The sequence below is a fragment of the Hyperolius riggenbachi genome, chromosome 10, assembly GCF_040937935.1.
Source record: "Hyperolius riggenbachi isolate aHypRig1 chromosome 10, aHypRig1.pri, whole genome shotgun sequence".
Taxonomy (NCBI): Eukaryota; Metazoa; Chordata; class Amphibia; order Anura; family Hyperoliidae; genus Hyperolius; species Hyperolius riggenbachi.
This window is the reverse complement of record NC_090655.1, coordinates 276,388,951-276,406,476: the sequence shown is the minus strand read 5'-3', so window position 1 is coordinate 276,406,476 and position 17,526 is coordinate 276,388,951. Positions and strand designations below refer to the sequence as shown.

General features: G+C 44.0%; 2 protein-coding genes across 2 annotated transcripts in view; both read right to left on the bottom strand.

The window, feature by feature from the left end:
• Positions 1–17,526, bottom strand: part of LOC137535477 (zinc finger protein 271-like) — a 408,695-nt gene that overhangs the window by 130,461 nt on the left and 260,708 nt on the right. The gene's annotated exons all lie outside the window — the stretch shown is intronic.
• Positions 3,455–16,732, bottom strand: LOC137535469 (zinc finger protein 268-like). Its single transcript, XM_068257300.1, has 2 exons — positions 16,723–16,732; positions 3,455–7,884 (listed from the first exon to the last, which is right to left on the bottom strand). The coding sequence occupies exons 1-2, from the start codon at positions 16,730–16,732 to the stop codon at positions 5,657–5,659; spliced, it is 2,238 nt and encodes a 745-aa protein (XP_068113401.1). The 3' UTR covers positions 3,455–5,656.

Below are 17,526 nucleotides of genomic sequence, written 5' to 3'. Positions count from 1 at the left end.
CAGAGACATTGAGGGAGCAGCGAGCTATGATGGGCGAAGGGGTGGGCGGGCACGCAGCGGAAATTTGCGGGTGCATGTGCAGTGAAAAACCTAGCCCATTTTTAAACGGGCTTAGGTCCACTAGTTGCCCTGTAAGACTGTGTATCGGCCACTAACCTTCTAACCATGTGGATTTGTTTGAGTAGTTTTAAACACAAAGTCACCTGTGTAATGATGCATATGATTGTAATCTCCATCATGACGATCAGGGGGTGCAGAAAAAAAGTTCTAAGCAGCAGAGGCCCAGTCTGAGGATCCCTGGAACATGGAAACCTTTCCCACCAGGTCAGACTGGAACTCACCTGATTGTATTTGTGTCCCACCTCTTATAGAGCTCCTTGATCATGGTGAAATATCACCTCCAGTTTAATGTTATGTTTGTCTAACAACTTTAAACAAAGTGCAGTCTTGTTTATTATTACTGATTTATTAAGCAAAGTAAGGAACAAGCATGGGGTACATAATAATACAGACAAATGGCGTACAACACCAATATATACAAAATACAGAATTGGTAACAAAACACAGAATCAATACAAAATACAGACCTGGTAATTACAGTGACAATTGTTACATAATCAATAAAATGTATAATACATTCCAAGACATAAAAGGGTGAGAGAGCCCTGCCCTTGCTTATAGCCAATAAAGTCACCAAGAATAAATGCAGATCACCTCTCTTGGATGTTAGGATCACTGTGGAAGGTGGTCAGTCTCTCAGCTAAATGATAATAATAAGCTAGCCTGCTAGGCCTTTCCTAATACAGAGTTCAAAAATGGTGGCTTTATAGGGGATTTTTGGTGATGCGCGACAATTATTAGTTAAAGGACAAGTGTAATGAGAAAAATATGGAGGCTGCCATATTTATTTCCTTTTAAACAATACCCATTGCCTGGCAGCCCTGCTGAACTATGTGGCTGCAGTAGTGTCAGAATCACACCAGAAACAAGCATGCACCTAATCCTGTCAGATGTGACAATAATGTCAGAAACACCTGATCTGCTGCATGCTTGTTCAGGGTCTATGGCTAAAAGTATTAGAGGCAAAGGATCAGCAGAATAGCCAGGCAACTGGTATTGCTTAAAAGGAAATAAATATGGCAGCCTCCATATCTCCCTTGTTAAAGTTGGCGGTTTAATTTTACTTCATACATTCTCCAAATTGTGACATTATAAATGATCAGATTATTAGGGGTAATTGCTGCAGATGCACACACAGCACAGTCCCCAGTTTCCGGCACCAGCGGGGATCACCTGAAGATATGCAACTGGCAAGCTACAGAGAATGTGCAACTGACAAGCTACAGAGGATGTGCAACTGGCAAGCTACAGAGGATGTGCAACTGGCAAGCTACAGAGGATGTGCAACTGGCAAGCTACAGAGGATGTGCAACTGGAAAGCTACAGAGAATGCGCAACTGACAAGCTACAGAGAATGCGCAACTGACAAGCTACAGAGAATGCGCAACTGACAAGCTACAGAGAATGCGCAACTGACAAGCTATGGAAAATGCACTGACAGCTATGGAAGGTGCACAACTGAAAAGCTACAGAGGATGTGCAACTGACAAGCTACAAAGTATGCACAACTGGCAAGCTAAAGAGAATGCGCAACTGGCAAGCTACAGAGGATGTGCAACTGGCAAGCTACAGAGGATGTGCAACTGGCAAGCTACAGAGAATGCGCAACTGACAAGCTACAGAGAATGCGCAACTGACAAGCTACAGAGAATGCGCAACTGACAAGCTACAGAGAATGCGCAACTGACAAGCTACAGAGAATGCGCAACTGACAAGCTACAGAGAATGCGCAACTGACAAGCTACAGAGAATGCGCAACTGACAAGCTACAGAGAATGCGCAAATGACAAGCTACAGAGAATGCGCAACTGACAAGCTACAGAGAATGCGCAAATGACAAGCTACAGAGAATGCGCAACTGACAAGCTACAGAGAATGCGCAACTGACAAGCTACGGAAAATGCACAACTGACAAGCTACGGAAAATGCACAACTGACAAGCTATGGAAAATGCACAACTGACAAGCTATGGAAAATGCACAACTGACAAGCTATGGAAAATGCACAACTGACAAGCTATGGAAAATGCACAACTGACAAGCTATGGAAAATGCACAACTGACAAGCTATGGAAGGTGCACAACTGAAAAGCTACAGAGGATATGCAACTGTCAGGCTACAGAGGATGTGCAACTGACAAGCTACAGAGGATGCACAACTGACAAGCTAAAGAGAATGTGCAACTGACAAGCTAAAGAGAATGCGCAACTGGCAAGCTAAAGAGAATGCGCAACTGGCAAGCTAAAGAGAATGTGCAATTGACAAGCTAAAGAGAATGCGCAACTGGCAAGCTAAAGAGAATGTGCAACTGACAAGCTAAAGAGAATGCGCAACTGGCAAGCTAAAGAGAATGCGCAACTGGCAAGCTAAAGAGAATGTGCAATTGACAAGCTAAAGAGAATGCGCAACTGGCAAGCTAAAGAGAATGCACAACAGGCAAGCTAAAGAGCTACAGATGATGTGCAACTGATAAACTACGGATGATGTGCAACTGACAAGGTAAGAAGGAATGCTCCTGTTAAGCAAAAGAAGCACACAGCATTTATCTAATGGGCATTACCATAATCAGCTGCACATAATACGGGACACAGTGCACATAGCGGGGGACACGCAGCCATTACTGCTCAGCCTAACTACATATATTGCAGTGGCTGGTAGACTCAGGGGCGGCACAATCACGTCAGTATCTGGTACAGCACATTATGCACGGGGGAGGGGGACACACAGAGGTCTGCCATTGCCATCAATATATGTCATGGCTAACAACACAAGATGGGCCAACATCACTCCGCACATGGGGGGTACACAGAGGTCTGCCATGCATACTGCTCCGCTCTGGATGGGGAGGGGGATCTTTCCTCGCACAGCCACAACTATACATGCATTTCTGTGCATTGTCTGCTGAGCTGAAGCAAGCGAGTGTGCAGAATGTGGCACACATACCATTACATGTATAGATGTGGTTACAGTATACAGTAAGGCTCTGGTCACAGTGGGTCTTTGTAGCATAACAGCCGAGGTTTGCCACACTGCAATGCACCACCTATGTGATGTTCACAATGCAGCAGGTGTGTTGCAGTGTAATGGTGTCCACATAGATTCCCCTGAATTTTATAGTCTCTGCTACCACTGAGGTGTAAAGCAGAAGAGACCCGAGCCTCAATGTACTGCAGTGACACCCAGATGCCCTGTGGCCAGTGCAATAGTCCACTCCTGGGCTGACAATGCTTTAGCTGTAACTGGCAAAGCACAACAGTGCCTCTACTTTATGAGAAAGCTAAGGAGCGCTAACCTTCCACAGAAGCTGCTGGTTAATTACTACAGATGCCCTATAGAAAGCGGTCTGACCAACTGCATGCCGGCCTGGTACAACAGCTGCACCAAGGCTGCCAGAGAAGCCCTGCAGCGAGCTGCAATAACAGCAGAAGTCATTATCAGCACTGAACTACCATCACTGGAACTCTTGTGCAGTAAAACCCCCATTATCCGGCACCGACGGGGATTGGCAAATGCCGGATAAGTGTAGTTTCTGGTTGCTTGAGAGTCAATGTCAAAAATAGGCCTAGGTAAAAAAAATTAAAATAAAACACAGCACTATACCCCACACTATATACCAAACTGAGTATTAATGTTGAAATACAGTAATTTAAAAAAAATTAAGAAAAAAGACAGACTTAACTTAATGTAACAGAGGTTTATTACTGCATAAAGAACTGTAAAACAAGATTTATGCATCCTGCATGGTCAGAATTTTCTTTTTCGGTTCCTTGAGACTTCTGGATAACTGTTTAAGAGTCGCTTTATGAGAAGGGCCAAAAACATCATCAAGGACAACCCTCCCCCCAGAAATGTCTTGTTTGAGCTCCTTCCATCAGGTAGACATTTGCATCAATCTGCACACACACAAACAGACTGAAAACCAGCTTTTTACCATCTGCCATAAACTTGTTAAACTCTGAATCTTAACTGAAATAATTAACACTGTGTACAAATTGTTTAACTATTTGAAATATCTGGCATACTTCTATAATTCCTCCTTTTCTACCTTTGTTACGATCACTATGTGGTTTATTCTTTAAGCTTAAGCGCGCTCCATTAACTAAACAGGCGCTCCGTTTGATTGGCCATTGACAGACAGCCTTATTGGGCCAATCAAAGTGCTGGGATCTCATCCTGTGAAGCCAGGGGCTCAGGGCGGGTTCAGCGGTGCATCCGTTAAGTTAGCACTACCGCAGCACAGAGTGCGCTGGAGATTTTTACCTTGCACTCCTGTCATTAAGCTGCGCTGCTTTAGCGTTGGCAACAGATAAACAGACATTGGCAGACAAAACCAAGAAGAAAAGTGAAGTAGTGTAGGTGGAAAACATTTACAGCATGAGGGTAATAATACACCTGGGCAGGAGATATTGCACTACAGAGGTGCTAGGAGGGTGCTGCAACCCTGCAGTGTTTGGAGGACTGGGCGCAGGGGAGTCTCTGCTGTCTGAGGGGTAGGATTACCGCAGGAGGGTGGGCTCAGCAGGGGAGGGATAGAATTCAGCAGGAGGGCGGGCTCAGCAGGGGAGGGCTAGGAGGAGGAGAGCCTGAGGGTGCTCCTATCCAAGTTTGTTCAAAAGGAGATGGTCCAATAACGGCGGCCCAATGGGAGGAGCGCAAAGAAGCGGTTGCCTGGGTGGGAGGGGTCATGCAAGATCTTGGTGTCTCTTGATCTCATTCTCGCCGGGTGGAGATTGAGAGGTGGCAGGGATGATCCACTGATCTTTTCCACAGCGCTAAACACTCTTTGGAGTTTGTACCTGTCGCTGGTAGAGATGGCCCAAACTGTTTGCCGGTGGAGAGTTCCTGGTGAACTTGGGCTGTTGACTGTAAAACAGAGACACAGAGAGAGGGAAATCTCCTGTCCTCAGTTCAGTCTGGATGAATGGGAGCTTCTAATATCCCCACATCTACAGCTCACAGCAGGTAAATAACAATGTTGTATAGAACTTTCCTGGAGACTCACATTCTGATTTTCACTTTAAGGGGATGTATCCTGACTCTGAATTATGTACAGCAGCAAAATCAGTGTAATTTAAAATCTGGTTTATTCAGCTCCCAGCAAAAACAAATAATGATCATTTTAGCACTATTGTGTTATCAGGAGTGTTTGTTCAGCCAGATAAAAGTATTTTGGCTTTTATGTACTCTTTCGGAGAGCCATGGCTGCATATGACTGCAGATCCTGCCTCATTTGTATAGATAAAGCACCTGGTTTATTAACCCTTACATAGGAAAATAAAAAAGTGAACACAAAGCAAGTTGTAACTAGGACCAGTTCTATATGTACCCATATTTATCTCATCATGTCACTTCAGTTCAGGGACTTTAACACTTTATAAATCAATGCACTGAGTAGCATGAAAATATCCCCATTCTGTGTAAATATGGTAAAAAAAGAAATAAACAATGTGCATCAGAACATTTGTGGCCTATACATTTTGCACACTCAACACAAGTGTCCGGTAAGCAGTAACTTATGCCAAAAACATTTGCTACATTAAGCACAGAAATAGGGCTTTTTAACAGTGTGAGATCTCTCATGGCTGACAAGATGTGATTTTTTCACAAAACATTTCCCACACTCAGCACATGAATAGGGCTTCTCACCAGTGTGAGATCTCTCATGTGTGACAAGATATGATTTCTGAGCAAAATATTTCCCACACTCGGCACATGAATAGGGCTTCTTACCAGTGTGAGATCTTTTATGATTTACAAGTTTTGATTTCTCAGCAAACCATTTCCCACATTCAGCACATGAATAGGGCTTCTCACGAGTATGAGATCTCTCATGAGTGACAAGAATCGATTTCTGAGCAAAACATTTCCCACACACAGCACATAAATAGGGCTTCTCACCAGTGTGAGATCTCTCATGAGTGACAAGCTCTGATTTCTGAGCAAAACATTTCCCACACTCAGCACATGAATAGGGCCTCTCACCAGTGTGAGATCTCTCATGGCTGACAAGATGTGATTTTTTCACAAAACATTTCCCACACTCAGCACATGGATAGGGCTTCTCACCAGTATGAACTCTCTCATGTGTGACAAGATATGATTTATCAGTAAAACATTTCCCACACTCAGCACATGAAAAGGGCTTCTCACCAGTGTGACATCTCTCATGACTGTCAAGACTTGATTTGTGACCAAAACATTTCCCACACTCAGCACATGCATAGGGCTTCTCACCAGTGTGAGATCTCTCATGTCTGACAAGAATTGATTTCTGAGCAAAACATTTCCCACACTTAGCACATGAATAGGGCTTCACACCAGTGTGCAATCTCTCATGTCTGACAAGAATTGATTTGTGAGCAAACCATTTCCCACATTCAGCACATGAATAGGGCTTCTCACCAGTATGAGATCTCTTATGATTGACAAGATTGAATTTACTCGCAAAACATTTCCCACACTCAGCACATGAATAGGGCTTCTCACCAGTATGAGATCTCTCATGATTGACAAGATTTAATTTACTTGTAAAACATTTCCCACACTCAGCACATGAATAGGGCTTCTCACCAGTATGAGATCTTTTATGATTGAAAAGATTTAATTTACTTGTAAAACATTTCCCACACTCAGCACATGAAAAGGGCTTCTCACCAGTATGAGATCTCTCATGTATGACAAGATATGATTTCTGAGCAAAATATTTCCCACACTCAGCACATGAATAGGGCTTCTCACCAGTGTGAGATCTCTTATGATTGACAAGTGTTGATATCTCAGCAAAACATTTCCCACACTCAGCACATGAAAAGGGCTTCTCACCACTATGAGATCTCTCATGTATGACAAGATATGATTTGTGAGCAAAAAATTTCCCACACTCAGCACATGAATAGGGCTTCTCACCAGTGTGAGATCTCTCATGGCTGACAAGGTTTGATTTCCGTACAAAACATTTCCCACACTGAGCACATGAATAGGGCTTCTCACCAGTGTGACATCTCTCATGCCTGACAAGGTCTGATTTCCGAACAAAACATTTCCCACACTCAGCACATGAATAGGGCTTCTCACCAGTGTGAGATCTCTCATGCCTGACAAGAATTGATTTTTGAGCAAAACATTTCCTACACTCAGCACATGAATAGGGCTTCTCACCAGTGTGAGATCTCTCATGAGTGACAAGCTCTGATTTCTGAGCAAAACATTTCCCACACTCAGCACATGAATAGGGCTTGTCACCAGTGTGAGATCTCTCATGAGTGACAAGATATGATTTGTGAGCAAACAATTTCCCACATTCAGCACATGAATAGGGCTTCTCACCTGTGTGAGATCTCTCATGGCTGACAAGGTTTGATTTCCGTGTAAAACCTTTCCCACACTGAGCACATGAATAGGGCTTCTCACCAGTGTGAGATCTCTCATGACTGACAAGGTCTGATTTCACCACAAAACATTTCCCACACTCAGCACATGAATAGGGCTTCTCACCTGTGTGAGATCTCTCATGTATGACAAGATGTGATTTCCATACAAAACATTTCCCACATATGGAACAGGAATAAGACCCTCCAGCAGGGGGAGAGCTGTGCTGGGTATGAGGCCCCTCGGGGTTAGACAGATGAGGGGAGTCTGTGGGAATATTTGGGGTAACCAGGATACCCGCAGGAGACTCTTGTCCAGTGACATCATCATCTGTTGTACAGTCTGTGGATACAGAGAGACGAGTCTCTGAGAGGTTCCTGATGCCGGGACTCCGCCCTGCAAATAGAGAAACATCATCACTTCCTGTTAGAGAATTCTGAGGGGAGGAGCAATTATCATTAATGATGAAAGGAAAGAGGATGGTCGGCACTGCTGTACAACTTCCTTTATTTGGCAATGTGCAGACAAGTAGGCTGTGTGTTACATCATCACTTCACAGTCCATAAGAAGAGACTAAACACGTACCGGTGCGGGGGTGGATAATGGTGGGTGCTGGTTGCTGGGAGCCTGACGGCAGTTTCACACACAAGCGCTTCTTCGGAGGCTATGACAAGGGGGCGGGGCTATATCTGCTCTAGTTGGAGAAAGTGCTTTACTGTAATAGTAACCTGCAATCCAAGATTACAGTGTGGGGAGATCAGGGAGAGCGAGGCCAAACAACACGGCCGCTATTCCTAATGGAATTACAAGTCCTGCTGCAGCAGCTAATTATACAAGCCACTAACATAATATTCTATGATGAATATAGGTCAGGCCATGCAGAGCAGAGAATCTGGCTGACCTCGTCCTCATATACAACAAGGACTGCCTGATTAGGGGAAGCTGGGGTTAGGAAGGTTAACTTAATATTTCCTCTGTGCACGCTACACGCACTAGTGGCAGCGTAGTGTGCGTTACTTAGCAACGGCCGCTGCCTTGATGTGCCGCGCGGTAGTGATGTATTGCTCCCGCGATCCTTCATTATAGTGGCCGCTACGTAATGTGCACAGAGGAAATACTAAGTCACGTGATGTAGCGTGTACAGAGGAAATAAGTTGCGCTGCTCTATTAGCGTAACAGTAGTTTAGTTGCGCTGTTTGGCAGCACTATAGTTAGTGAATCAACCCCATTGTGTTTTATAGCATGTAAATAGTAACTGTTGAATTGAAGTAAAAGAGGAGAGAGTCAGGAATAGATACGGCACCTATTCTGCTGAACTTCTGAGGCACAATCTCCTCCCCAGTTCTCCCTGAATGTCGCTGTTGCTCATCCTCTAATTGCCAATCTCCCGGTTTCTTTTGAATTAAAATAAAGGTTACTTTTAAATAACTTTTAAACCTTCCTAATCCCGGCTTCCCCTAATAGCTAACAGCGCTATAGTTAGTGAATCAACCCCAATGGCCACAACTCATTAAGATCATTCTGGTGATAATAAGGCAAGTGGATCATCACCTCACATCAATCTGTATTTTACAGGTTAGTTCACTAAAGAAGCTTGCCTTATTAACATGTAGTGATAAGCGTTCACAGTGAGAGTGCTGTCTTATCACTCCAGTCCTGAAGTTTTCCCCTTTGCAGTTATTCTCACATGCAGTAGGTAGGGAGAGGAGGAGCACACACAGGAAAGATGTAGCTCCACCCCCTGCTGCCGGGACAATTACAGCAAGCCTGGGAAGGACAGCAAGAGAGGCAGAGAGAGAGGCTGTGACTGTGTGGCTAGGTCTGTGTACGTTACTGTGTCTCTGTGTGTGTGTGTGTGTGTGTGTGTGTGTGTGTGTTTATCTATATATGTTCGGTGTCTCTCTTTCTCTCTCTCTCCCTCCCTCTCTGTCTATGATGCTGAGCATGTTTACTCAGCTTCCTTGGTTCCATGGCTGGGCCTATTCTGAGTGGAACCTGTCCTATTAAACCTCTGTATGGTCTTGGCCACCGTGCTGCAGCTCAGTGTCAGAGTGTTGGCAATATTCTTATAGCCTAGGCCAACTTTATATGGATCAATAATTCTTTTCTAAGCTCCTCAGAGAGTCCTCTGCCATGAGGAGCCATGCTGAGCTTCCAGTGACCAGTATGAGGGAGTGTGAGAGCGATAACACCAAATGTACCACACCTGCTCCCCATTCACACCTGAGACCTTGTAACACTAACCAGTCACATGACCCCAGGGAGGGAAAGGGCCGGAACCAATTCCCTTCCTCTGCTAAACCTGTCCCCAGCCATTTGAATGTTGATACACCCACTGTTATGGATCAGAGTCTATAGACTCCATTTTGTAATACTATAGAAAACGGGATTGATGGTCCCCTCATATGATCCCCTTGGATTTTTATTTGCATAAATTATCTTATCGCCTGTGTTGGTTGACTGTACACTGGTAGGCAAACCCCCTATATTTGGTGAAAATGGCACACTGTATACCAGAAAATCTGGATGACGAGATTGGTGCTTCTTTCAAAGAAACTATTATAAAAAACCAATCTGCATACCAGGAAATAAAGGGTCATTTTAAAGTTCATAAAGCTTTGCTGATTAAGCAATTAAAGTGCAAATGGAATTCATCTTTGTTAGATATTCTTATTATAAAGCGGGTGTTATACCTCATGGAATTCTGGAGAGGATTATTGCAGCTGAAAATTTGTATACTGAACGATTTATTAAGAAATGGAAGGAAAGTGCACTAAAATGAGGTTTGGAAGTAGTTCAGCTGTTTGCAGAGGAGGAGTGTCAGTAATCCTGCGCTCACCAGCTCAGTTGCTGTTACCTCCGCTGGCAGCGCATCTGGAGCTTCCGGTGCAGCCGGCCGCATTGGCAGGGATCATGTCAACAGCGTGCCTGCGGGGATCCGGCCGCATGATACTCACACTGAAAATGAGGGCGGACGCATGCGCTGGCAGCATTGCTCCTCTTATGCTCTAAGGAAGCGTGTCAGCTGATCACCTGTCAGCTGACGCGCATGGCTCCACCTCCGGTTCCTGAGTGGCCAAGCGGCTTGGGGGCGTGGTCTCCTGCTTACCCGGGCTATTTAAGCTCTGTTCTGACACTTGCTCACTGTCTGCTCTAGCTAACACTTCGCAGTGAAAGCTTCTGACCTTAGTCAGTTCCGTGTGTGGCTTGAACCGGCAGGACCCCGGGGATTCCATACTAGCTAGCCTATTATTATTTATATTGATTACTGTGTTTGACTTCTGCCTGTTTTTCTGTCTACTCTTTGCCTGTCGATTTTGTACCTTTGCCAATCTGATCTGTTGCTGACCTCTGCCTGATTAACCACATTGAATTGCCTGTCGATTTTGTACCTTATCAATCTGATCTGTTACCGACCTGATTTGTCTGACCATTCTCATTATCTGTACTCAGCGTTCGTGCTGCCTTCTACTAACACTGTCGGTAGACATTTCCCGTGTAGGGAACGTCTGAGATTTGTCTGTCTGCTAGTGCTCACACACTAGCAGATCGTTAGAAGGAGAAACGGCAATTAAAAGAAATTACATCAGCAGTGCAGGAAAGTGTTTCTGTTCTGAATTTATTCCAGAATAATGAGCACTTTGCTCCCCTCAACGAACAGCTAAAAAATCAAATTGAAAAAAATTCAGAGTGACATTAAAAACGACAAACAAGCAAAATTTGCAAAAGATTTATCTAAGTGGGATGCTGATAGAGCTTTTGATGCAGTTGAGATGCTGAGTAGGAAGAGGAATTACAATAGAAGGCGAAGGGGCAATAAAACCTCAGATGAGGGGTCAGGAGGGGAAACAGATACCTCTGTAGGATCAGGCACCAGTTCTAAGAAATCAGTATCTTTTTTTTTTTTAGACAAGGAAGGGAGGCAGGGGGGCCAGGAACAGACAGAGAAAATGGCAGAGAGCTGGGCAAGACCAGTCAAGAGACGAAGGAGAAGAAAGCCAGGAAATAGACAGAGAGGAGAGAGGAGGAGCTGTAGGGGGCATGATGACCCGGAGCAAAACAGACCAGTGGAGGAAGTAATAGATGAAGACAAGACAATAATAAATCTTTCCAGATTCCATCTCTCTGAACACCACATGTCATTATTACAAAGAGGCTTATCCTTCTCACCAACTATGGGAGGTGATTGCTTCCAAGTGTACAGAGACATTCATCTGTTTTTGCAGAAATTGGTATTAAAATTGTGACATCAGACTAAAGCTGACAATGTGCCAGTATTGGGACCCGTACCTGGTCTTTTGCCTGATCCTTCTGACTGTGACTCATTTGACACCGCCCTAAATGACCTTTTGGAGCTCCAAAATAAAGATCCCTCGGTGCCCCAGGGTGATGTGAGCCTTGGGGGTGGTAACTGGATGCATGATTCTGAATCAGTAAGTTCTAGGGAAGATGACCCCCTGGCCCCTACCAAACTGAAAAAGAAATCTACAAAAATGCCTCCCCTAACAAACAATAAATAGGTGCCTGTATTTTTAGAGACAATACAACAAGACCTAAAAATGTATGTCTGGACTAAAAGACCCGAAAAAAACAATCTAACAAGAAGTGAACAAGAAGCCTGTAGGGAACTACAGGAAGCAAAGGGATTAATAGTAAAACCAGGAGACAAAGGACGCAATGTGGTCCTCCTCAATGAGGAGGACTACGTTGCTGAATATAAACGATTGTTGGGAGCCAAAGGCACCTACCAAAATGCAACATGAAACCCTTTTCCGGTGATCATTCATAGGGTAAATACCTTGATTGATGAAGCATGGAGCAGGGGAGTTATTACAGAGGACGAACGAGACTATATGAAGGTGGACACCTTCAATGTCCCCACGTTCTATACGATACCAAAAGTTCACAAAAGCCTGACCAACCCTCCTGGCCGCCCTATCGTGGCAGGGATAGGAGGTCCTACTCAACGACTGGGCAAATATGTAGACGAACGGTTGAAACCGCTAGTGAATCAATTACCTTCTTTCGTGCTGGATACCAAGAGTCTGTTGGGTATCCTTGATGACTTACGGCTCTCCCCGGGGTCTCTACTTGTGGGAATCGACCTGGAGTCTTTGTACACGTTGATTCCCCATGAGGTGGGGCCCCGGGCAATACAATTTTTCTTACAAAGCCATTATCCAGAATCCATGGAGTTCAATCAGTTCATATATGACGCAGCTGAACTTATTCTGCACTGGAATTGCTTTTTATTTGATGGGACCTATTATAGACAGACCAGGGGCACGTCCATGGGGGTGGCGTGTGCACCGGCATATGCGTGCCTCCATTTGGGACGTTGGGAACACCAGGAGGTATATGGTGCCCCAGGTTTCCGGGCACACACCGCCCTGTGGCTCCGTTACATCGATGACGTGCTCCTGGTCTGGACTGGGACTGAGGATGAGCTCCATGAGTTCTTGACGAGATTGCATCAAAATGACAAAAATATTAAATTGACTTATACTATGAGTAGACAATCTTTAAGCTTCCTTGACTTGCAGTTAAGGATGGAGGGGGAAATGATAGTAACCTCCACCTTTTGCAAGCCTACAGCAGGCAACAGCCTGCTTTATGCGTCCAGTAATCACCCCCCCCCCCCCCCACTCATTAGGGGAGTACCATATGGACAATTCATACATCTACGACAAAACTGTTCCAATGACGAGACATTCCGTATGGAAGCTAGATCATTACATGATCGCTTCAGACAAAGGGGATATTCGCATCGGATCCTGCGCAGAGCTCTGCTAGAGTATGGGATATAGATAGAAGTGAGCTATTTTGTTGCCGGGAGACTCCCAAAAAAATAGATGATAACTATCTACGTTTGATTACTAGGTTCGGGTCACACTGGGAGCCCCTGTGTAACATACTAGAGAAGAATTGGGAGATCCTGACAGCCTCACCTGAGATTTTGAGACTCGTAGGCCCCAGGCCTCTTATGACAGCAAAACATGCACCTAATCTGCGCGATAAACTTGTAAGAAGCTAATATAAAAGAGACAGCTCAACGTGGTTGAACAAACATACCGAAAGGGACATATAAATGCTCTAAATGTAAGTTGTGTCCGTTCATCGACCGTATAGACAACAAAAACTTCTATGACAGTTCTGGCCAAACTAAGTATGAGATCAGCAAGGCTTGGTGTACAGAGGCGCCAGCGTAGGATAAAAACGCTTAAAAACCATCTAAAAGAGGGAGATGTTTAGGTGGACTTACCTCCTTCGAAAATATAAAACTCAATTGAGTCACAATATATCAATACAAATTTTTTTTTATTTAACTCCACTTAGTGCAACGCGTTTCGCAGGTATGGTCCTGCTTCTTCAGGTAAACAGGAGTATAACTATAAAACAAACAGAAATATATACAAACATAATGACCCATAGAAATAGCTTAAAATAAAGGCGCAGTATAAAAACATGAGAAAAAATGTTTCTCATGTTTTCTCATGTTTTTATACTGCACCTTTAATTTAAGCTATTTCTATGGGTCATTATGTTTGTATATATTTCTGTTTGTTTTATAGTTATTCTCCTGTTTGCCTGATGAAGCAGGTCCATACCTGCGAAACGCGTTGCACTAAGTGGAGTTAAATAAAAAAAAATTTGTATTGATATATTGTGACTCAATTGAGTTTTAAATTTTTGAGGGAGGTAAGTCCACCTGAACATCCCTCTCTTTTAGACGGTTTTTTAACATTTTTATTCTACTCTGGCGCCTCTGTACACCAAGCCTTGCTGAAATACTCCCCACCTGCACTTGAAGTAGTTGCCAATGGGTAACCCATGTTTGTGAGTATATCTAAATATTTTGCTTTAAACCACAACCAACTCAACAATACTACACCATATTGGGCTCTCGATTTCTCTTTGTTCTTCCAAGCATAAGTATGAGATCAGGTCACATATTAATTGTCAGACAGGAAACGTTGTTTACATGATTGAGTGCCCTTGCGGACTAAAATATATAGGAAAAAGTGAAAGAATGATGAAAGATCGAGTTTTATAACATCTTAGATTGATTGAAGATAAAAACGTAGAAAAAAAGTTTTTGGGCGGTTGACTATGCGGAATTTCATGACAGTGACCTGACTGGGACCAAAGTTAAGGGGATATACAGGTTAACTATTTCTAGTCGGAGCAGTGCTTTTCAGCGCTGCTAGATTTGGGCACAGCCAGCGCCGCCATAGACTATAAAGGTATTCAGTCTATAGCGGTGCTCAGTGAGTAACGTCGGTGCCGTCAGAAGACGGAGCGAGGTTGCTTAAAAATCATAATAATTCGGCTTCCAGCTATCGCTATTATTATTATTTCATTCCCCCACTATCCATGACGGCCTGGAGGGGGAATAGTAATTAATTTGGCCCGGACTTGTGCAGAAGCAGGACCAGCCATATAACAGCTGGATCCTGCGCCCAAGTCTACCAGCGCCGAATTCAATGTACTCATTTCTGGTAGACAAGGTGATTTCGATGACGTCTTATATTATAAGGAGGCCATGTGGATATAAAGGCTGAACACCTTGTATCCACATGGCCTCAATACAGAGTTGGGTTTGAGAGCGTTCCTGCGTTTGAATGCGTACACTTGATGGAATGTGTGTGTGTGATAGTCAGGTGAAAATAGGATCCCTGAGGGGTATACTATAGTTAAAAAATGAGCCCCTGACTCCAGCACCAATTATTAAGATTTCAGGTGATCTCCCTTTAATGGGTGATGTAAGCAAGAGTGCAGCCAAGTGCTGAGACGTTCCCAATTAAGATCCTTTTGGACATCACAATTTTGAGGAGATGTAAGTTATGATTGTGGCTAATATGAATCAGTTGCACCTCTAAAGGAAAGAGAAGGAGAGTAAACTACTACTTGAGAAATGGATTTGTCCCTTTCCTTTCATCTTTACCTTTCTGAGGACAATGTACAATAAAATGGATTGGATGCTCTAGGAGACTAGCCAGATGCTTTATTAGCAGAGGTGCTTATTCTGCTCTCTGAAAAACTAAGCAGTGTGCTTTAATCAGCAATAATCTTCTGGCTAGATATGCAGATATACCAGCTTGCATATTCTATATATATGACAGTTTGCCTACAATACTATGACCCACTATGACAGTTCATCCCCATGGACAACAGGCATGATGTTTACCATTGTGCCTGGAATCCTTGCAGCTTTCTGTATAGCAGGCTTTAGCTACCAATCCCTTGGGGAGAGTGACGTCAGAGGAGGAATTGCCAGCAGTGTATAATTGACAGCATGGGGGAAGGAGTCACACCCTGAAGAAACGCCCACAGCGTGAAACGTGTCGGTGGGCGGAGTTTCCAGTACGCCTGGCCACCCCATCAGCTCTCAGCAGGGAATAGCCGTGAGCCTCTGCGGGCAGTAGTGCTAGCGTTCAGCATAGAGGAAACATGGAGACCGTGCTGCAGGCTGTACTGGGACGCCAGTCAGCCGCCGGTCCAGGCTACACTGTGCCGGCTGAACAAATCCCCAGTGACTATCCGGAAGGGCCCCAACATACCTCCCAGACGTGCCAGAAGACTAGGATCTGCAGCGCAGTACAAAGGCAACAGACTGTGGGTGAGGTCCATCCTGTGTTACACTTGCCTCATCTGCCATTATATGATGCATGCCTATGATATTTGGAGGCAATAGCTCGAATACATGTGGACATACAGTATGCGACTTTAATGTGCTAGAAGCAAGACTGTCGCCACCCATAATTCCAATTCAAGTTTATTCCCATGTCACATCTATGCGCAGCGCAGAGCTCTAATTAGGCGGTTTGGGGGTATTTTGAATAAGCTGAGAGTGGATGTGTGCATGTTATATGGCTGTTCAGGAATGTTAAAGTGCTACTCCGCAACATCTCTTCAAGATTTTAATATGCTGGATTTTAAATCCCTATTTGATACAATAAATCATTATATACTTTTGATTACACTTGATACCTATTATTTCTAGTCTAGCAGAATAATGGCTGTGTGTTGAGTTATGTTGGTGGGACAGCAAATGTACACAATTATACAAGCTGTACACTGACTGCTTTACATTGTATCAAAGGGGTAGATTCATGTAACTGTGGGAATATTACCTCACATACTGAGAGGAGGATGATCTATACTGTGCCCAGCAGGGACATATCTGTTAGTCAGTTTAATAAGGCTATTGCATTACTAATGTTTATTACTCACCAATTCTCATCTCTGCAATAATGTCTTCCTCTTTACTTGTCCTCATCGTGTCACCCTCCTCCATAGACGGCTGATCACTCCTCACATACGTCTCTTCTTCTTCCTCTTTACTTATCCTCACCATGTCGCCCTCCTCCATAGACTGCTGATCACTCCTCACATATGTCTCTTCTTCTTCCTCTTTAATTGTCACCATCATGACACCCTCCTCCATAGACTGCTGATCACTCCTCACGTATGTCTCTTCTTCTTCCTTTTTTATTGTCCCCATCATGTCACCCTCCTCCATAGACTGCTGATCACTCCTCACATACGTCTCTTCTTCTTCCTCTTTAATTGTTCTCATCATGTCGCCCTCCTCCATAGACTGCTGATCACTCCTCACATAAATTTCACATTCTTCCTCTTTAACCACAGCATTTGCTTGTATCAGTTCTCCATCCTAATTGCACAAGATAAAAATAACTTTATAATGTGAACACAGATAACAAAACAGACAACATGAAACAATGTTACACAGTTTGGGGTCTCTAATGACACTCAGTTCCACCTACCTGATAATGGTGGGGGGTGGGGGGATCTTCCTGCAGACAACCCCGGGAATAAAGAGGACCTGTACATCTCTCTGGTGGGTTTCTGTTACTGGATACATCTGTAGGAAACACACACACTGACTGAATACATTGTCTCTATGTGTTTATCAGATGATGGGGGATCTAGCTGGACAATCCCAGGAATAAAGATGACCTGTACACCTCTCTGGTGGGTTTCTGTTACTGGATACATCTGTAGGAAACACACACA